Source organism: Cervus canadensis, chromosome 1, assembly GCF_019320065.1.
Source record: "Cervus canadensis isolate Bull #8, Minnesota chromosome 1, ASM1932006v1, whole genome shotgun sequence".
Classification (NCBI taxonomy): domain Eukaryota; kingdom Metazoa; phylum Chordata; class Mammalia; order Artiodactyla; family Cervidae; genus Cervus; species Cervus canadensis.
Window position 1 is genome coordinate 71966872 of NC_057386.1, and position 22246 is coordinate 71989117.

The following is a 22246-nucleotide window of genomic DNA, read 5'->3' on the forward strand; positions in this document are numbered from 1 at the left end:
ATTCTTTATTCCATTTATTTCTGTATATTTGAAATTTTCACAACAAACATTATAGATTACTCACATAAATTAATTTTTTAAAAGGCCTAATGGGTCTTAGTTAAACCACTTTCCACCAACTGTTTGCATATTAATTAAAGCTTCTGTAGTTTACAGGGAGCTCTAAAAGCTTTTCTATGTCCTAAACTCCTTTCCCACTTGTAGTATAAGTTAGTCCCAGTTCAGGGCACTAGGCAGAAGTATACTTGAAAGTGGTTTCACACTACAGGTATGCCACTGTTCAAGAAATCTAGATCAGTTTTTAGAACTCCCGCTACACACTATTTAGAAAAAAAAAAAGTCAAACAGATTTAGATAGTATCTTCTATATTCAAAACCTAGAAATAAATATATTTGGTACCAAGGGATATTTTGTATTGCTATCTGGGGACTGGGGACTCCTTGGTGGTATTGTTGCCTTTAGGAGAGTGGCTCACAGTCCTTGGTTGCCCATCAGAAATCTGTGGAAGTTTAAAAACACATAGATGCTTAGGGACCAACTCTATAAAGATTTTGAGCCTGTACTGTACTTTTAAGGGAAACAGACATTCTTTAAAATACTTTTTCCTAAATCTTCATCGGTGATTACACAAAGGTATGTTTAAAGAATGACATTACCTTGAGAATAATTACAGAATATAGAATCTTATGGAATGGTACATCTAATTCAGAATCAAGTTAGGTTTTTTTTTTTTTGGGTGGGGAAGAGGAAGGTGTGTTGAAATGATTTTTTTTTTGCTCAAGATATTTATAAGCACCAAAAACATTGTAAACAATGCTAAAGTTGGTAATAGTTTGTTTCCAGCAGTGGTGTTCTGCAGTAATCTTCCTTTGAAAGTCTAAACATACTGACAATTTAATGCAAAGACTGAAAACAAATAAATATAATCCTGATGTTTATTTATCAAATTTAATCAGTGAAGTCATCAACTGGATTTTAAAATAAGGGCAGTATCATTATAATGGCATATTTGGCAAACCATGTAAGTGCAGAAACCTTTTTCAAGATTTTTAAAAGGGGCAACACTGCTCAGCATTTAGTACATGAATATATAGTAAACCTACTGAAAATCTTTCTATACATTATGGAAACCTGGAGGTAATTTGTATGCTTGAAATGTCTTCATTTTACAATGTTATGCACAAAAAGGGTTCTACCATCAAAATCAGAAAAGTGACATTTTCTGTATTCAGACTACCATTTACAACACAACTGGCTTTTGATGTTACAGTAAGTAAATTATACTTCAAGCTCTAGAGCATGTGGTGTATAAAACCTGATTTAAATTTTATATGACAAAAATTCCAATAAATGTTTCTCTTTATAAATGGCTTATCAATATTCTCAGATTCACTTTAATCATCCAAGAAAAAGTAGTTTCCACTCTTCTTTTGTTCTACATCCTAAAAAACAAAGAGAAGCAAACAGAAATCAACAAACACAGATGCAACAGAAATCAACACCATTCTCCGGTATGCCACGGTTGGGTTCCCACAGTACTACCAGTGCTTCCAGCAGCATCACACAATCTCCTCTGCACTCACCAGCTGCTTCTGGAAATTTCTCATCCCACTGCTCAAAGACAAGGTTACTACTCTGCTACCCACCTCCACTACCTACCAAAGACACCTTCCTTGGTGCATACCTCACACAAAATTCCTTTACATAAAATACTTTACACATTCAAAATTTTGCTATACAAAATTCTGTTTGCAAAAAAGCTATTAAATTCCATTTTCATCCTTTTAACTTTAAGCTCCTGATAAAAATGTAACCGTGTCAGTTTGGGAACTGCCTAGTATACAAAATGCATATAAAAATTTTTCCCAGTACCATTTGCAGACTGGCCAGTAATGATCCATCCACCTATCTGCCTAGCAGCTCCCTTATTAGAACTCAGGTGTGGTTGTCTAGGATGAATTGATACAGAGACTATCCTGAATAAGTGTACCTGGGGACTGAACTGAGTCTCTACCCAAGAAAATGGCAACACAAAGGGTAAGGCTTCAGAAGAGATTCTTATGAAAGTGCTCTAAAATTTAGTTCCTTTCTTCTGCTTAATTCACTTTTTAAAACTAAGGAACTATTCAGTTTTAAATTTCATTATCCTGGCTAGAGAATAAACATTTATAAATAAAATATTATAGTGAAGGCTAAAGGCATCCAGACACTGTGTTAGGTGCTTAAGAGTAAGTGATATGCACTGTGCCTCTTGCTTTCCAAGGGCTCACACTTGAGGAGCAAAGCGAGGGGAATAAAATATGAAAGGGCGACGGCTAGAGTGCCATGAAACAGAAGCCGTGCTCTAAGGATGCATTCATTGCAGGCATACTAGAAACACAGAAACGCTTTTTTAGTTTTCATTTTTCTTTGGGTGATGAAGAAATGACTGCTTTCTAAAAACCATATTTAAATCAAGTATAGGGTGCATAATTACTTTATATACCACAAAGGAAATAAAACTGCTGATTAAAAGACTGCAGATTTAACCAAATTTTTTGTTTCATTGTTTAGAATGTAATGTTCACTGAAGACGACTATTTAGACTCTTAAAATATACATTTTAATCATGTTCTTATGTAAGCACAAAAAATGCGTAAAAAGCTGTAAAAACTTCTCTATTTCAAGTGTAATTTCCCTGAAAACACTTTAAGTGGCAAGTGCCCTCAACACAAGTGGTACGATGGGTGTGACTCAAAGAGCTAATGCAGCAGTGGCAGCTCTGTCACAGGTGCTGCCTTCCAGACTGACGTGTGCCATCAGAGACTAAACGCGAAAAACATGAATCTCAGAACTGAGGAAATGACAGAATTTTAATGACACAGTCTTCAATTCAAAACATACTTTTCAACTATTTACACTGAGAAATTATCCATGATTTGAGATAACTTTTTTACATACCTTAATTGAATTGAGTTTGTTTATTCTTGGCCTATAGTTGTTTGGGTCTCTTCTGAATGTAATTTCAAGCTGAGACAAAAATTTATTCATGCCAGCCAAAAGGGTTTGAGGACTAGGGTGAAAAACAGAATCTATCAATTACAACTGATTTTTACCCTTCCCCCAATTTAATTGCTTTTTAGGAAGAAGAATATTAAGAACTGTTTCCTCTAATTCCTCAATCATAGATCATCTCAATAATAGTATAATCACAGTATATTATAAATCTATATTCAAAAATGTCTTTGCTTCAATAATTTGGCTGTATTTTTGTGCAAAACAAACACAGTTTAAAATGTTTCTGGTATGGAAAAAAACATTTAGCCAAAAGTACTACTTTAGAAAAATTAGGTGATTGCAGAATTTCAAATCTAAGACTTTTAGGGGAGAAGAAAACTTAACAGAGAAGGTACAATTATGTTAGAAATTTGGCACTAAAAAGACTATGTACAACATAATGATTTTTAGTAATAATTCCTTTCAAAATTTCCATACTATTTCTATACTAATCATTTTTTCTCACCTAAACTACTACTAAAATCATCCTAAATCATATCATACTTGTGGAACATTTCAAGTATTTTTTAAATACAAAGAGAGGATCATTATTTGAAGGCTTCCCTGGTGGCTCAGATGGTAAAGAATCCACCTGCAATGGGGAAGACCTGGGTTTGATCCCTGGGTTGGGAAGATCCCCTGGAGAAAGGAATAGCTACCCACTCCAGTATTCTGTCTGGAGAATCCCATGGACAAAGGAGACCGGCAAGCTACAGTTCATGGGATTGCAGACTTGGACATAGCTGAACAACTAACACTTTCACTTTTCTTTTCACATAGTCTAAGAAATTTCCCTAACAAAGTACATTATTTTCAATAATTGACAATTTTATATTAAAAAAAAAAAAGAATTTTAAGAAGTTTACTTAAGTACTTTTATTTCTTGGATGAATTATTCAAACAGCAAATCCATTCCTCCCTAAACCAGGAAACATTGCGTTATAATCACATGAACTTACTGTTTTTATAGGTCAAATGGTTGAATGTCTGTAATTTCATACAGTTCAACCTAATAAGATTTAAGCACTAAAAGCATAATAAATTTCTCATTAAAAAAAACTTTCTCATAAACTGTGAAAGTTAGGCTTTATATTTCAAGTGCTCTCTATCAAGCCAATAAGGAGAAATGAAAGAAAAAAGAGAGGTAAAATCATTCATTTTATACTTGGCTGTACATTTATACCAGATATTCAGGAGATAGTAAGCTTTACCACTAACATTGTAAATTGGGCAAATCACGTACCCAAATAATGAAGCAGACAAAACATAACCAGAAAGAGAAGGTGAGGGGCCCAAAGCTCTGCATCCTTATTCCCCTGGGTCAGTGCTATACCACAGTCTAAAACCCACTGTTCTAATCAGTGTCATCCAAGATGGTATATGAATAATCTTGGGAGTTACAAAATCACTTCAAGAGTTTTCCTTATTAAAAATTAAAATAGTATGACTAATGTTTATATGCTGATTGGAAAAGTGTTGGAACTTATAATCAGGTTGAATGGTTTAGAAAATAGTTTACCTGTTTGCAACTGTGTTCTTGGATGGAACACCATCAAAAACAATGACTCGATCTGCTAGATAGGTGGCCATGATGAAGTCATGTTCCACAACAAAGGCTGTCTTCTTAGCATGGAGTATGAAACTAAAACACATGATTTTGAAATCTTAGTTTTGTATCATCAAATAGTCAAATGGTATATTAAGCACCTAGTACACATGATCACATGTAATAGTTTTATGAGCGGGATATTACCGTTTGACAACTCGAGCAGCCATCAATCTTTGCTCGGAATCCAAATATGCGGATGGTTCATCAATTAAATAGACATCAGCAGGTTTGCCCAAACAAAGAGCTAATGCTACTCGCTGCAGTTCACCACCAGATAATGTCTGCACCTATTTGCAGAAGAAGTTCAGTAAACCATGTAGAGATACCCACCATTTAAAATGATAAAACAACAAAAATTATTTTAAGAGTACCTCTTGATCGATGATGTTTTCAATTTGCAGAGGCTTCATTACATCAGTCACAAACTGTGGATGAGTGTAAGCATCTCTGATCTTTTCATGCAGTAGCTGGCGAACACTTCCCTGTTTTTAAGGGAAAAGTATTCAAATTTTATTTCAGTACAAAACTACTCTGATTATGCACCTTGACAAAGTTAAGCCACACAGCAAAAGTGTAACAATTTGTTGCCAACAGATATCCATAGTATTTTGACACTTATCTATCAGCTAGGGCACGTTTTGAGATTTAAAAAATTAAAAACCCATCACGTCCAAGTAAAAAAAATAAAGCAATAATCTTAAAATCTGAAAGAAATAAATGACTGCTTCAATGGAGAATTCATTAGACTAGGACTACTTCTAAAGGTCAATATGTGTATCAAGTAATCTTAGGCAATCTGGGAGGTAACACAAAATGTGCAACAGTATGACAGGGATGAACATAAGATGTCTTGAGCAATTAAACAGCTAAGTTTATAGAGAACATCAATGATGAAATTTTTAATGTAAGCCAAGTCATCATAAATATTTTCAATATGAGTACTGAGGTACTGAAGTTAATAAATAAATTCATTACCACACCTGCAGAAATCAAAGGAAGTTAATTTCACAATGTTTTAAGTCTCATCCATATCGTAATATATATCAGTGTCTTCTTTTTATGGCTGAATAACAGTGGCTCTACTGTTTTTCGTTCCTACCAGCAATCTACGAGGTTCAAATTTCTCTATATCCTCAGCAATACCTGTTCTTGTCTGATTGAAGTCATTTTAGTGGGTGTGATGTGGTGTCTCAGTGTGGCTTTAATGTGCATTTCCCTTATGACTAACAATGCTGAGCATCTTTTCATGTGCTTATTGGCCATTTGTTTCCTTTCTTTGGAAAAATGTCTATTCAAATCCTTTGTGCATTTAAAAATCGAGTTTTAGGAGTTCTTTATATATTCTGGATATGAGTACCTTATTAGATATATAATTTGCAGACAGTTTCTCCAGTCTTGTGGGTAGCCTTTCACTTTCCTGATGTCATTTGCACCGCCAAACACATTAGGTTTTTGAAGATTTATTTTGGAAAAAGATGCCAAACAGACTTAAAATAGTTTTCCCAGTAGTGGAAATGAAATTAAGGACTATAGTAGTCTTAGTATCTTCCTTAGCCACCTTATTACACCTGTGTGTGTGCGCTCAGTTGCTCAGTCGCTCAGTCATGCCCAACTCTGTGACCACACGGACTGTAGCCCACTAGGCTCCTCTGTCCATGGGATTTGCCAAGCAAGAATACTGGAGTGGGTTGCCATTTCCTTCTCCAGGAATCTTCCCCATCCAGGGATCAAACCCTTGTTTCCTGCATTGGCAGGTGGATTCTTTACCACTGAGCAACTTGGGGGGCCCTGGACAGAAAGTGATTTGGAGAAACATTCTGATACAGTTTAAGAGTAATGCTCTAGGTATATATACACATAAACTCTTCTTTAATAATAATAATAAAAAAAAATACCAGTATAACTCACGGTTGATTTGGGACTGATTTTCTGTGGCTTATAACTGACGTTTAGAACTGGAACTTCCCCTGCAAAATAATGCAAATAAATAAGACACTGAAAACTGCTCAGATCTTTAGAGTCTACTACATGGAAAAGAGTAAAAAAAAACAACACTACAACAGTACCTCCTTCATCAGGTTTAAGCCTTCCAGCAAGCATTCTGATAAATGTCGTTTTACCAGTACCTGGCAACACAAAACAAATTGATTTGAAAAATGTTTCACATTTAGAGTAAATCACTATGCATTACTGGGTTGTAACTGGAAAACTAGTTTTGAAAAAAATATACTGACACTACAGAATTCTGAAGGCTACATAGAAAATTACTTGAACTTTCATGATCCACCTCTCAAGTATCATTCTAAATTCCTTAGGAGGAATACATACTATTTAAAGTTTATAATTGCCATTTTAATAAAAGGATCTTATAAAGTCTTGGGTTAGTTCTTGAAAGACTTTTTTAGCTAAAGTATCGATGAACACAATTTATTGTTAAAACAGGACAATAACTGTTATGATTGACACTGTCATCACAAAGGCCATTTAACATGGAATATTTAATTGCAACCAAGCTAAAGACTAATACACTAACTATAGACTGATATATTGCAACAATCTTCAGAAAGTTTTTTCATCCACAGTTTTGTAAGTTGTAAGCATAAAATTCCAAAATCATCTCAAAATCAGCTCATAATCATCTCAAAATCAGCAGCACTCAAAATCATCTCATAACTATGACAATAACCTATTGTTTAAAAATGTCAGTAATATAACTATTTAAAAGTTGCAAGGAAAACATTTTAAACTAGACTGCTTTAGAATTACCAATTCTTTCCTTTCTGGTCAGTTTCTAGGATGAATAAATGTCATCTGTATCAATATATACATAGAAAAACCAGCTTAGAAAAAGATCTAGTTCTCACTGAAGGTTAACAAAATAAGAAGTATAAACTTGATCAAATGACAAATTAAACCATACAGTGCCACAAAATGTGAACCACACTGAGAAATATAGGAATTCAACCTAGTTCCCAGACCTATAAAATAACTGAGTCAAAATTTTTCAAAGTAATTAAAACTCAGTTACTGTATAAACAGAATCAACTTTCAAATATCACAGAATAAGGGAAACTTACCATTTTCCCCCAACATCACCATGATTTCAGAATCTGTAAACTCTCCAGCTACAATCGCTAACTCAAACTCTCCCATCTTTTTCTTCATTCCAGGGTATTTATACATACACATCTTTTTAACTTCTTCTTCATTTGCTGTCTCAGCCACTTTAAAAACAAGTGATGCATCTCTGAATCTCAAGTTTTCTGTTGGAACGTAGCCATCCAAAAAAATGTTTATGCCTATTGGAAAGTTATTGAAATAGATTAGCAAAGATCAATTAAAGACTAAACTTTTCCCACAGCAATAAATTATCATATAAAAACCAAATCCTAGGCTTTCTTGTGAGTAATCTATACATAGATTTACATAGCAAGCAGTGCGACATGGTGTTTCACGTACCTAATACCAAGCTTAATTCATGCATACATACATGCCTATATATACAAACACATACACAAAGCACATCTTTTCATTATTATGTGATTTTTATAAGACTTTTTCCATCAGATTTTATGTGAAAGGCTCTGATGCCATTTATTCTGTATTTTAAAATAAAAAATTGTAATTTTTCTTTAAAAAAGGACAAGTAAAATGGAGTATTTTCACTTATAAGTATTCATTTTCATGTGAGGCATAACCATATGCTGAATTTATGATTTATTGCATTTGTTTTCAGATTAGCTTTGCAGATTTTTAAGAACTTCATTTCTTGGCTTCATTGTGCAAACAACATAATCTAAACAGATTTTAATAACCAAACAAAAAGTAACATACTGGTACATGACAATCCCTCCATACTAAAGTTGTTAAGAACCACAATGGCAGATGCACAGAAATGGAAAAGCGGGTTATCTGGGAAACAAAAGATCTGTTTTTGTGTTTACTATGTGTACCAGAAGAACAGTAGTTGAAGTTTCAGAAGGTCTTGAAAGAAAGTCTAGGATGTTATTCATTTCATTTGCAAGTAAGAACCAAATCTAGGCCTTCTCAGCCTAGAATACAGGTGCTTAATAAATATATACTGACAGAACAAATCAACAGATCCATTTATTCTGCCCAAATTAGCATTTTTAATCTTAAGCCATTTAAGAATTAAGAATTCATGTTAAGAATAATGTGAGGTTAAAAACTTAAAGCCAAACATTAAATAAAAATATAAACTCAAAGGAACCTAAGTGACCATTTAGTACAATTGACCAATCCATTAGGTAAGAAAACAAAAGCTCAGAGAAGTGACTTTGTGCAAAAAAAAATTAACAAATCAACTTTATACACTCCAACTGCAATGTTTCTCTTTTTAATTTAAAAATGAGTTCAAGCTAAAATTCCTTTATAGTTCATAAAGAGCTTTTACATATAAGGTGTTAATTTGAGCATATTAAAGGACAGCAGAAAGATTAAGTGCAGTTTGTTAGTTCAGTAGTTTTTACGGATAGGGTACATTAACACCTCACCAGGAACTATTTCCTAGCACATGATTTAGATATGGCATCTATGACTAGAATTATATATTTATATAGAATTAGCAACCATGGGTCACAAAGAGTCAGACACGACTGAGAGACTTTCACTTTCAGGGCTTCCCTTGTGGCTCAGCTGGTAAAGAATCCACCTGCAATGCGGGAGACCGGGGTTTGACTCCAGCATTCTGGCCTGTAGGATTCCATGGACTGTATATGAATAGTTCATGGGGTTGCAAAGAGGCGGACATGACTGAGTGACTTTCACTTTTCTCTAACTAGAATTATGAAAAGTGACTGCCAGGTATCTATGTTGTTATTATCAATATGATTCTAGAACTTCATACTTTAGGCACAAAGTAGATACTCTGATATTAGTTGCTAACTGAGGAGAATAAAACAGTAATTGCTTCTGCTATCATCTCTTAAGACTACTGGTAAGAAAACTGGGCAATCTCACAAGTTTTTTCTTAAAATATATTATCTCAATAGATGGAAGGTAGATAAGGGATATTAAGTCCTTCCCCACATCTTAAACTATTTATACCCTTTTTACAGCTTTAAAAAAAGAAAAGTATGTCCAACTGAGGGAACTATAAGGCTACATGAATAATTATTCTTATAGAATATGGCGGGCTTTCAAGATATGGACTAAGGAGACCTTTCATGTCTAGATTATCAATTTAAGGCATAGCTGGAGAGAAGAAACATAAAAACTAAAAACAGGAGTGAGGAAGCTGTGAAGGAAAACAGGAAAGAAATTAAAAGGAAGAAGGCATACCAGGTGGAGAGTGCACTGATTTTGCTTCAGGAGCCACTTAGTGGTAGGCTAGTTTTTACTTTTGCCTAACTTGCTTAGGTAGGGAAAACACATGGAAAAGAGAGACAGTCCCTCTTTCCTGCAAGTAGTAGGGATAAGTGAAAATACATATACTGAGCTGTTGTATTAGAATTTTAGTCACTCACCAGACTATAATATATTTAACTATTTTATTAGACTTTTGGATAACCTTAGTTCCACAAACTTAGGATACAGATTACAGATAAATTTGCAACATGAAAACAAGATGAGCACTAAACGAATTTTAAGAGTTTTCCTACTGGTACTGGCCTGTCAAAGATAAAGCTGAGGATGACTAATATAGGGATGCTACAGAGGCCAAACTATAAATGAACATTTTAGTATAGCAAATAAATAGTGAAACTGATAGAATATTTTTAGCCAAAACAAAAACTTCTCCAAAAAGAAATAGGTTATGTTTAACAACTGGCATATATAACCTTATATATGTATATTCTATGGTGAGATTAAATTTCATAAGGCCAGAGTTTTGGGTAAGTAATATGACAGCAACACTTTACTTAGTATCAACAATACATTTTCTAAGCATTAATGTGAAAGAGCATTGTGAAAAGTTTTTCAAGTTACCTTCTCTTACACTAAAAGGCATAGTGACAACACCATAAGCACTTGGTACGCCATATAAACAGCAGATGAAGTCAGAGAGATAGTCTAATACACTTAGATCATGCTCCACCACAATGATATATCTGAAAATCAATATAGATTTTTATTTAAAAATGTAATATAACATATAATTAAAATATTTAATTATAATCAAAACATTTACATAGCTTTAAAAAAACTATAGTGGAAATTTTAGGAAGATAAATACATTAAAAAAAATTAACTGTAAAGACCACATTAAGCAAGTTATAAAATGTTTTCTTGGAATAAGACTCTAATCAATGTTCATATTTCAAACTGTTTTCCTAAACTAAAAGAAAAAAGTTAACATGAAAGTTTATGAATATATAAAATAAATGTTTTGCTAATAAAAAAAATTTTTTACTAAATGTTTAACTAAAAACGTTTAACAGCATTTTTAAACTTTACAAAGCAGAAATAATTATATAATTATAATAGACCTAAACTGTTTACTATGCTATTCAATTTATGTATTAAACCCTTCTATTTGTCCTATCCCACACTAGTTGCAATCTAGTTGTAGTAGGGGATGCATAGAGAATATGACATAATCCTCAACCTGAGAACTTTGATATTAGCTGCGGAGACTAGGAATTGATATGAAACAATACCAAAAAGATTACGTAGCAAAATGTTTTACAGGTGATAAAAACCTATGAAAGTCAGGAAGGAAACAGGTTAGTGTGGGTACTGGAGCACTTAATAAATGGGATAGAATAGGACATGACTTTTTAATTAGTAAGAAAAAAGTACTTCTAGTAGAAACTGTCAGGCAAATAAATAATAGTCAGAAAGCTTTTATGCAGTATTTCATTCCTATTCAACTCAGTTTAAGATTTTCAAAAAGCAATGACCTGCAAATCCAAATTCCAACTTAATTTATCAGCTTTCTGTACAAAAACCAGCCATATTTTTATTTTAATGAAATCATTTACTCATTTAACGAAATCATTACTCCCATAAAAACTGACTCAATTTGATTCACAATGATATACTGTTTAAATTGCCAAGCATGTCTAATTCATTGTTTTCTTTCTCTATCGAGAGTCTAATTCAGGGTGTCATATTTCCATTTAATATTGCTATATGCTTTTAACAAATCTCATTTTTTTCTTCAGGGCCCCAGATAAGGCTCTTAGTTCCAGATGAAACAAATGTAACATCCTTAGACGTTAAGACCTTCCAAAACTATAGCTACTACAGATATTCAATTTATAAAGTTACACTCTGATAAATCCATCATACTTAACCTAATCTAACAAACACCATACTTAGCCTAGCCTACATGAAATGTGTTCAGAACACTCATATAATGCCTATTTCAAAATAGTGTTGACTATCTTATGTAATGTGTTGAATACTATACTGAAAGTGAGAAACAGAATGGTTGTAAGGGTACCAGCTGTCTGTCCTCTAAACACGTGGCTGACTGAAAGCTGCGGCTTGCTACTGTCGCTCAGCATCACAAGACCAAGAAAATAGCAAATTCTGAAGTATCGTTCTACTGAACATGTATTGCTTTCACAACACTGTAAAGTCAAAAAATCTTGAGTTGAACAACAGTATCTGTAAATTCTTTTATTACATTTGTATATAGGATATACTGAAAAATGGATCTTTGTTTCCTGAATAATCTACTCTTCTATCTCTGTGTCTAAGGGCTAGTCTATGATCAAAAGGGTCTGACTAATATCCTCATCTGCTGAAGTCCTACGTAACTCTTTTAAGGTTCACCTCAAATTCTACCTCCAGCAGAATCACCCTTCTTAATGTGCAAATAAACTTTCCCCCACTGTTGAACAGTGGTAGGCATCAATAAAAATGGCAGATCACCCAAGTGAGCCAATACTTATCCCGCCTTGGTATCTTTACTGGCAATGTTCCATTACTTGGAATAATTCTCTGCTTTTTTACCACTGAAATCTTCAAGGCCCAGTATATGGCAGCATAGTTTTATCTAGTGGTTTTTAATGTACTTTTGAAAAGAAAAAAAATGTCACACCTTCTGCTTTCCCTACTTTCATATGAATCTTATGCAGAAGTCCAAAATGTTATTAAAAAGTATTTAGAAGACTCACTCTATTTTCAGAGGGTTTGGAACAATAATCTACAGCATAATGAGAAATCTATGCTGTGAAAATTTATACCCTACACTTAATTTTGGGTTATCTGTTGATTTTAATCTTCCTCTTGCATTACTGTTCCTCTCACTAATTCATCCTCTATTTCTTGTTTCCTGGAGGATATGATCTTCAAAATCTTTTTACAGCATTAAAGACTGAATGGGTGCCTTGACACATCATAGAATTTCAGAATGCAGACATACTTCCTGAAACTTTTTATTATCAAGTCTATCACTACAAAGAGATTATTTTGACCCTATGCCTATAAAATCAAGACCCAGCACAACTGAGAAAACATCTAACCATCATTTTCTTCACTTTGTCAATCTAATCTCTTTTGGCATGTTATCCCTTTTACCACTATGTACTGCCCTCTCATAACGAAGAAAGTAGTGACTTGACTGAATACACGTCACCTGGCTTTAAATTATTATCCTTTTATTTCTCTGCTTATGTATTCTTTAATTTACAGATCCTAAGGTCCCTGAATATTGGGACTGCATTTTATACTCTTATATTTCCCAAAGGGGCTTCTGCCCAGGTGGCACAGTGGTAAAGAACCTAACTGCCAATGCAGGAAGCTGTGGATTCAATCCCTGGGTCAGGAATATCTCCTGGAGAAGGAAATGGTACCCTACCCCAGTATTCTCACCTGGGAAATCCAACAGACAGAGGAGTCTGGTAGGGTACAGTCCATGGGGTCGCAAAGAGTTAGACATGACTTGGTGACTAAACAGCAGCAACAATTTCCCAAAGAGCCTATCATAATGCCCTGACCTATGCATGGAGTGAAAATTATGGTCACCATTTACCTCAACTAAGATTGTCTCTTTATTACTGATATTCCAAGTTTTACTTCAAAATATGTACAGGAATCATTTGTTCCTTGAATCTAAGGAGTCAAGTTTTTCAATTCTGGGAAATAGCCAGCCATTATCTTTTCACAGTTTTATTTTTCAGATGCCTATAAAGACATATGTAATCATCTTCTCATTCTGTTCTCTATCTCATTCTATTCTCCATGTCCTTGAATCTCCCTCCTGATTTTCCATCTCATTCTCTGTTGTACTCTGGTAGCTTGCTCAGGTCAACTTTTCAAGTTTCTGATGCTCTTCTGTTGTCCCTAACCTGTCTAATCTGCCCAGTGAATTTTCAATGTCATGACTATATTTTTAATTTCTAGATTTGTTTGGGTTTTTTAAACATTTACCTATTACCTTTTTTGTAGTATTATATTCTTAGAGCTTTAAATCTTTACGTTTTGAATTATCTTAAATATTACTTTATAGTCTCTTTGAGAATGTCACTTTTAGTTCTTGAAGATCTAAATCCTGCTGTTTGTTGTGTTTACTGACTCACTTGTACAGTTTCCTTCTATTATTTATAACCCTGGGTTTAAAGCTCTTGGTCTTTACCTGTAGAAATCCTGTGTGACCAGGGTTGAGAGCATATGCCTCTAGAGTGTTTTTATATTTGCGTCGTCTACGTACCATAGAACTGAAGATTCCAGGACTCTCTGTGTTACTTTCTTAGCATGGAGGGTTTTTAGACATCCCTGATTACATAAATTTCAATTCCATATCCATGTGAGCTGCAGTCCATAAACAGATCTGAAGGGGAACCATCCCTCTAATTCCCAAGGCTCTCACGGAGTGACAGGAGTATGTTTCCTTGACATCCTTTTTTACTCTTTTGCTGAGAAAGCAGTTGTTTGAGAGTCCTGGCATTTTGTGTGATAATTCAAAAGAAGGCCCTACCACCTGCCCACAAATGGTGGTTAAAGCTCGAGACTTACTACAGAGAGAAGCACAGCCCTCCAGGAAAGCCATCCTGTCTCTCCCCTGTAATTATAGGGGATAGTTCTGTTTGCTTTTTGAGCCCCAGGGATCTCTCTTATGAAAGAAGTTGTGAAATCAACTACTAAAGAGAGGAACAGAAAATGCTAGGCAGGAAAAACGCCCTGTGTTCTGGTCATAGTCTTGCCATATCATAAATTCAAAACCTAGAAATAATTAATTTTTTTGAACTTAAACTTCTTCATTTGCAATATGGGAATACCACCTAAAGATTCTAACTTATAAGATTAACAAGACTCAGATGAGATAACGGGTATTAAAACTCTGCAAACTACAATAGCATCCTACGAATACATGATGTTGTGACTACTTAAGAAGTTTTTAAGAACTTTTATGCTCAGTAGAGACCTGGGACAACTAGAATCTCTCTGTTCTAAACGATGTGTATAAGTGACATATCCATTTGAGGATCTGACAAAAGTTAAGGATCTGCTTCCTGGAAATCCATAAAAATGTCAAAAATTTGCATATCACTACAGAGTATTCTTAGGCTCCCTGGAAACAGGTATGGTAGTAAATGCATCTTGCATTAAGAATTTCTGTTCTAGACAGAGGTTAAGTTCAAGTGATAGCTTCAAAAACCAAGATGGACTATATGCACATGTATACGACATTGATGGTCCTGGTGTTGAATCTTTAGAAATCTGTAAAACTTTTTAAACATAACAGCATAGGCATATGCCAAATCTTACTTACCTGTCTGGATTTATTAGAGATCGTATAGTAATAGCAGCCTTTAAACGCTGCTTGACATCTAGGTAACTAGAAGGTTCATCAAACATGAAACTATGAAAAAGAAAAGCAAACATAATATGAAAGGCAAGTATGATAATAATTCTATCTTGCATGTTAAAGCACTGAAATATTTCTGATTTAACAACAACAAAAATCCCACAACGGTAAAAATTTCTGTATTCTGTTCAGAAGTAGAAGGAAGAAATTATGAAGAGCAGGACGGCATATCAAGACTGGGGAGAGACTTGCAGATTAGGCTAACTTACAAACTGTTATCTCCTCACGAAAACTATTCTGATATATTCCAAAGTAATTCAGAGTGCTTCTCTTATAATTGGCTGAAGTCAATTGCACTAAGCAAACAGTTTTTGGAAAGGAGGGCCCTGCACAGAATTACAGAATACTTTACGGAGAAAAACTAGCCTGCAATGGATGCCAGCGTAGAACTGTAGAAAAAGATGAGAGCAAAAAATATTTGGGAAAAGAGAGGCATTAAAAGGTAGGAAGGAAACTCGCCTTTACATTTGTCTCTCACATGGCATGCCACCCCGATTCAGGATAACCTAAAAGACCTCATGTTCCACTTCAACTATTAAAAACCTTGCCGGCCTGGTTAGAGAGCTTACATCTTAAAAAAATAATCTTCCTATGTATAAAGAGAGTTTACAAAATACCTGACTTTATATTAAAAAGCTCTAGAATTCATACGTTGTGAAGTTTTTAACACTGATGGAGTAACAGGGGAACGCGCAATGGATGCACAGCTGCTTCAACATCTGAACTCAAAAGTTAAAACATTCACTACTCCTTCTATCATTAACAATTTATCCAAACCACTGCTCTTTTAGTAGCATTATAAATAAAAACTCTAAAGTAAGGATAAGATTTACAAGAATATAAAGTAACATACATATCAGCTTTCTGTATGCAAACGACAGCACAGGCAAATCTCTGCAACTCTCCTCCTGAAAGATCTTCAACATTGCGTTCTTTCAGATGGGTTAAATCTGTAAGAGGAATCGTCTTTAATGTTATTCTATTTTACCTCTTCAGGGTAAAATGTGCATTGCAAATCATCCAGCATTTGAATATTTCAGCTGAAAGTATGACAATTACTAGAGATGTTCCCATTTATTTCAGTAATCCATATAAAGATATCAATCTTTATGAGTTAAGTTCATGGCCTATTAAAACACATACACAAAATAAACACTTACCAAGCTGCTGACATACAATTGCTTGTGTCTTTGTTTCATCTTTTCGGTCCAAAATAGACCCCACTGTCCCCTGTCACAATATATCAGTAACAGTTACTATTATTTTCCTTCAATACTAATCCCTTCAATATTAAGAAGAGTCACAAAGTAAAACAAGTTTACTTTGATTTATCTTTCTTATGTCCACCAATATTTGTAATACCCACTACACATCTCCTAAAAAGCAACTGACCTTTGCAGCCTTGGGAATCTGGTCTACGTACTGAGGTTTGATAATGGCTTTTAGGTCATCTTCAAGAATCTTGGTAAAGTAATTTTGCAATTCAGATCCACGGAAGTAAGTCAGAATTTCTTGCCAATCAGGTGGATCCTAGAAATGTATGTACAGTTATCTGAATTTAGTAATATAATAGAAAGAGGATAAATGTTATACAAAATAGAACATATATACAAATAGAATACTTTTGCTTCTAACATACTAATAACACCAGAGGTGGATTTTTTTTTCAAATCAAGGAATACCACTTCATAACAGTTTACAAAATCTTAGAATTATCAATTAAGTAGCATTAACACATTTTTAACTAAAAAGGAGTTTCATTTATAGTTTCTCAGCATTAATTACACAAATAATCTTGAAAATAAGAACATTAAAAAATAAAATCACACATACTCTCTTCTTCATAGCCTCATAAAACTGACCCAAGATACTCCTTTTTAAAAGGTGGTAATACATACATCATATTTCCCAAGGTTTGGCTTTTGCTTTCCTGCTAAAATTTTTAAAGCAGTTGACTTTCCAATACCATTAGTTCCAACTAATCCCAAAACTTCACCCGGACGAGGAATAGGCAACCTGTCACAAGTGTACAAAAAAAATGAAACAACTCAGACTTAGGTAGAAAAAGCTACATAATACCAGAACGATGTCTTCTGATGCACTTGCACGCCACACACATTCATTAATAAGCCAAAAGAGAAATATGCCAGATATTATTGGCTATTAGGAAAAGCCAAAAACAGCAGCCAAGATTAACTTCAACTGTTAATTGTTAGAAATGCATCCATGACCAATATTACTCCAAATTTTATTTATTCAACTTTCACTCAAAGTCTAAAGTAACCATTTTTCTTTACATATAAGGCTCAGTTTTAATGTACAATAAAATGCTTTGGTACAAAACTGCAGAGCAGGTGCAACCTCACAGTCTTTTTCCTTCTTTCTTTTTTTTGGCCTGCCATTTACTTACAAGGAGAGAAGTGCCACATCAACCAGAAATATTCCACTTCATACTCCCTGCTGCAGTAGGGCCCCTTAAAGCTGGCAGGTTGAGAAATACCTTTTTATTAGTTAAATCTAGACTCCCAGATTCAAAATACTAGTGTTCAACAGATTAAAAACCTCAAAGAATGCCTGTCAGTAATAGTACATGTTGAAGCTCAGGGAAATATTCTCTGTAGATCATGAGATTAATAGATAAATAAAATCAACACAAGGTCCCAAAATTATTTTGGGGAGAAGGATTTTATAACAACAACGATTCTCACCCCAGTTGTATATTAGAATCACCTGGGAGCCTTTTCAACTAACGTCCAGACTATACATCCAGAGTAAGATGTAATTCAACAGGGTTGAAATTACCTGGGCATGAGTACTTTTAAAAAGACCCTCAGGAAATTTTAATGTCAGCCTGAATGAACCACTGACATATACAATGCTATTCTGCATGATGTTATAATATTATATTTTGCTTTAGTGGATGCAAAAGTTATTACCACTTTTTTTCCCCATTTTTGTATTTCTCTGAAAATTTCAAATGTATTTTACTCTTGACTGAAGTAAAGAAGAATGTTGACTTGGGAAATATACCTGTGAAGTTTGAAGGCATTGGCACAATATCGGTGTGTTGTTTCTTTTTCCAAGTTGCTTGGTAAGTTGACAATTGATAAGGCGCCAAAGGGGCATTTCTGTTATTTAAAATAAAGAATTAAGTTTCCGTTAGTTTTTAGAAATATATGCATGACTAAAATGAATAGATTAAGAAGTTTTTATAATTAATTTTCCAAATGTGGGAGTTTCACACAGATGTTAAGTACTGTTTCACTTCCTTTCCTTAAAAAAAAGTTGTTACTTGAAGGCAAGAATTGTATCTAATAAATCTGTATTCCCCTTAGTAACTGGCAAAATGCTGGAGATTTAATCTGTTTAACACTTAGTGAAAAACCTTACAGACCTGGAGACAGATTTTTGCATTAAAAAAAAATATTATTAGATAAAAGAAGGTTAAGAGCAAGATAAAACTTGATTATCTGGCATAGCTCAGCCAGTAATGCTTCTGTCTGCAATGCTGGAGACCTGGGTTCAATTCCTGGGTTGGAAAGTTCCCCTGGAGAAGGAAATGGCAACCCACTCTGGTATTCTTGCCTGGAGAATCCCATGGACAGAGGAGCCAGGTAGGCTACAGCTCATGGGATCGCAAGAGTCGGACACACCTGGTGCTGTCTTTCTTTCTACTGAATGTACAATTTCATATACAGTCAATGAGAAATGTCTTCCCTTTATTTCCTTCTTCCTGCCTTCTGTATGCTTCCTTTTCAACTTTGTAAAGTCCTTTAAGGTCATGATTTGTACATTTTTTGGTCTATTTATGTATGTCTCAACAACAGCTAGCGTAGTATCTGCACAGAGCAAGGACACTGTGATTTTTAACCATCCTACATGAAAAAGATGTTCATACTCCAAATGAGTAAATTCACATAAAAAGAAAAACATTTATTCATAGAAAAACTTATTCAAATGGTGACTGTCAATCAGATAAATGCCCAAGGAACAAGAATGGTAAAAACTGGAAGGTGATTTAAGAGTGGAAATGTGGCTAGAAAAATTCCTCAGAAGTACAGATAAAACCAAAAGGGTACAAGCAAAATGTATAAATGCAGATTAGAAATCTGTTTGATAGAACTGTTCAATGAGCTTAGGGAACTAATTCAAAAGTCTATATACAAAGATTTTAGTGAATTCCCATTTTCTAAGTTATAAGAACACAGAAGTTTAAAAAACAAAACTCTTACTTTCAAGCAAAATAATCAACCTCTAACAAAAAGTATAATTCCTTACACAAGATTTTTTTTTTTTTTTTACAAATGGAGTCACTGCCATTTACAGAATTCTCTATTATTCCATCAATGTACATAAAATGCTTATAGGCTGCAAGTAATTTAAACTTCTCTTAATCTTCAAAGAAAAAAAATCTATGTTGTTCACATACATGCTGCATTACAAATATTCTAAGTGTTCAGGGAGTATACACTACCCTGCTCCCCAAAGAGATTAATTACATCAGTATCTTTTCTGCCATGGAGTACATACCCAAATTCTGGAATCTCAATATTCTATAGTAGCCCAAGAAAGAAAATAAAATCAAATATAGTGTTCAAAATAAGATTTCCAGCACCCACAACATTGGTAGGCAAAAAATACTTGCTGGAAGAAATGTCTCCTGCTTATACTATCAAAAGAAGAAAAAACGCTTTCAGATATCAAGCTTGGTACTTTTGGATACTTAACTGAAAATTCAGAAACCAATTTAAAATATACTTGAGCCTAATCAGAAAAAATAATAGGTGGTAGCCATATTCCAGGAAAGGTCCTTTCTAAAATATATTACGTGCAAATAAAAAATAACGAATTTAAGAACTTTATACTCTGGCTCCTAAATATCTTTTAAGAACCAAAGTTGGAAATCCATCACTCTTAGAAAAAAGTCCTAATCAAACTATTCAATATAATAAAAACTGAAGCATTTTGAAAAATTACACTGTTGGGGTAAATTCAACAATAAAAGAATACAGCAAAAGCAGCACTTCAGGATTAGGTTAAACTAAGAAAAGTTTTTGGCTGTGTTCATTTTTATTTAAAAGTGTGAATTGAAAATTGAACAGACTTGAAAAAAATAATATATAATATGACTCATTTTTTGTATTTATATTCCCAAAAAGTTCTGGTAAAGATTTGGAGAATGTTCTTCTCATAGGAGGGTGAAAAAGAGAAATTAATTTTGGTTGGAAATGGCTTTACAAAATTACATACAGCAATGATAACTTTTATTATTATTTTTTTTAAAGGATAACATTTAAATAGGGTGGCTTAATTAATTGAAACTGCAATACTATTACTGATATAAGAAAATCATTTTTCTAAATTTGTATTCTTTTTTCACTGTTTCATACTTGGCTCTTTAAAACAGTTATAATGTATTCAGAATTTTTAGACTTCATTTTTAGGTTACAATTTAATACAATAAATAAAATACCACTTACTTTAATACAAATACCACAGCCAATACAAAGAGTTTCAGAAATCCAGGCTATTTTGCTCTGGGGGGTAACCTCTATGCATAATTTTCCTGCAAAGGAAAAGACAGAATTAAGTCATTTCTTCTGATAGTCTAGTTTTCTGACAACACTATTATTTCAGCAATTCTGGTTCCAAATTTCCATACAGAATCAAATTTTCAACGATCACAAAAAGACATACATTTGAGATAAACATCTTAAATCAGTGCTTTATATGGACAGACTGCTGAACTTATTTACTTATATGAATATTCGTCAGGCAAGACAGAAGTAACTAATATGCTTATTTTAATTTACTACAAGAAGATGCTGGTTAAAGTATTTGTTGTCATTGATTGGGTCACTAAGTCATGTCCAACTCTGTGACCCCATGGACTGTAGCCCTCCAGGCTCCATCCATGGAATTTTCCAGGCAAGAATACTAGAGTGGATTGCCATTTGTTTTTGTTTTTTTTAATATTTACTTATTTTTTATTTGGCTGCATTGGATCTTAGCTGTGACATGTAGGATCTAGTTCCTTGACCAGGGTTCAAACCATGGCTCCCTGCATTGAGAGCATACACTGGACCACCAGGGAAGTCCCAGGGGTTGCTATTTCTGATCCTAAAAGTTGACTAACCTGAATAGTTAATCCACAAAATATGCCTTCACAATGGTAATGTACACCCGACAGGAGACTGAAATACATTAGCTAGATCAGGAAAGCTGCCCAAAGACATGCATCTAACCCACAGACTAAATTAAATTTAGCATTAAGAATACCAATAGTCACATTTCTGAATAGCACAGTAGACTGTAAGACATGACATCTAAAGTTTCTTTTAAGATTTAGTGAGTTTATTTCTCACTAGTATATTTAAAGTAACAATTACTTAGCATAGCCTTTAAAGACTACCATTTCTGAATTTTTGAGAGTTTATTTAACCTTGAAAATGTAGCAAAAGCTCATCAACAGTCATTCACATTAAGCTGTTTTCAAAAAGATTATCAAACACAAACATCGTGGTAGTTCTTTCTTCATGACTTAAAGTAACTATAGGATTTTGTAGAACTGTAAGACTCTCACTAATTTGAACACTGGTTTGATTTTACAGTCAATGAACTTAAACAATACATGAACCGTGAACTTCCAGATGTTCAAATTGGTTTTAGAAAAGGCAGAGGAACCAGAGATCAAATTGCCAACATCCATTGGATCATTGAGAAAGCAAGAGTTCTAGAAAAACACCTATTTCTGCTTTATTGACTATGCCAAAGCCTTTGACTGTATGGATCACAATAAATTGTGGAAAATTCTGAAAGA

General features: G+C 33.9%; 1 protein-coding gene across 1 annotated transcript in view; it reads right to left on the reverse strand.

Annotated features, from left to right (window-relative positions):
- ABCE1 (ATP binding cassette subfamily E member 1) overlaps nt 1-22246 on the reverse strand; it is a 29699-nt gene continuing 7453 nt past the window's right edge. Inside the window, exons 3-18 of the mRNA XM_043485323.1 lie at nt 20907-20992; nt 18457-18554; nt 17325-17442; nt 16819-16956; nt 16587-16656; nt 16280-16376; nt 15331-15420; nt 10596-10717; nt 7724-7945; nt 6713-6772; nt 6555-6613; nt 5018-5128; nt 4791-4933; nt 4557-4679; nt 2942-3053; nt 1-1443 (exon numbers count right to left, since the gene is read on the reverse strand). Of these exons, the coding sequence (XP_043341258.1) occupies nt 1396-1443; nt 2942-3053; nt 4557-4679; nt 4791-4933; nt 5018-5128; nt 6555-6613; nt 6713-6772; nt 7724-7945; nt 10596-10717; nt 15331-15420; nt 16280-16376; nt 16587-16656; nt 16819-16956; nt 17325-17442; nt 18457-18554; nt 20907-20992 (1697 nt within the window). The 3' untranslated portion in view covers nt 1-1395. The remainder of the gene's footprint in view (nt 1444-2941; nt 3054-4556; nt 4680-4790; nt 4934-5017; nt 5129-6554; nt 6614-6712; nt 6773-7723; nt 7946-10595; nt 10718-15330; nt 15421-16279; nt 16377-16586; nt 16657-16818; nt 16957-17324; nt 17443-18456; nt 18555-20906; nt 20993-22246) is intronic.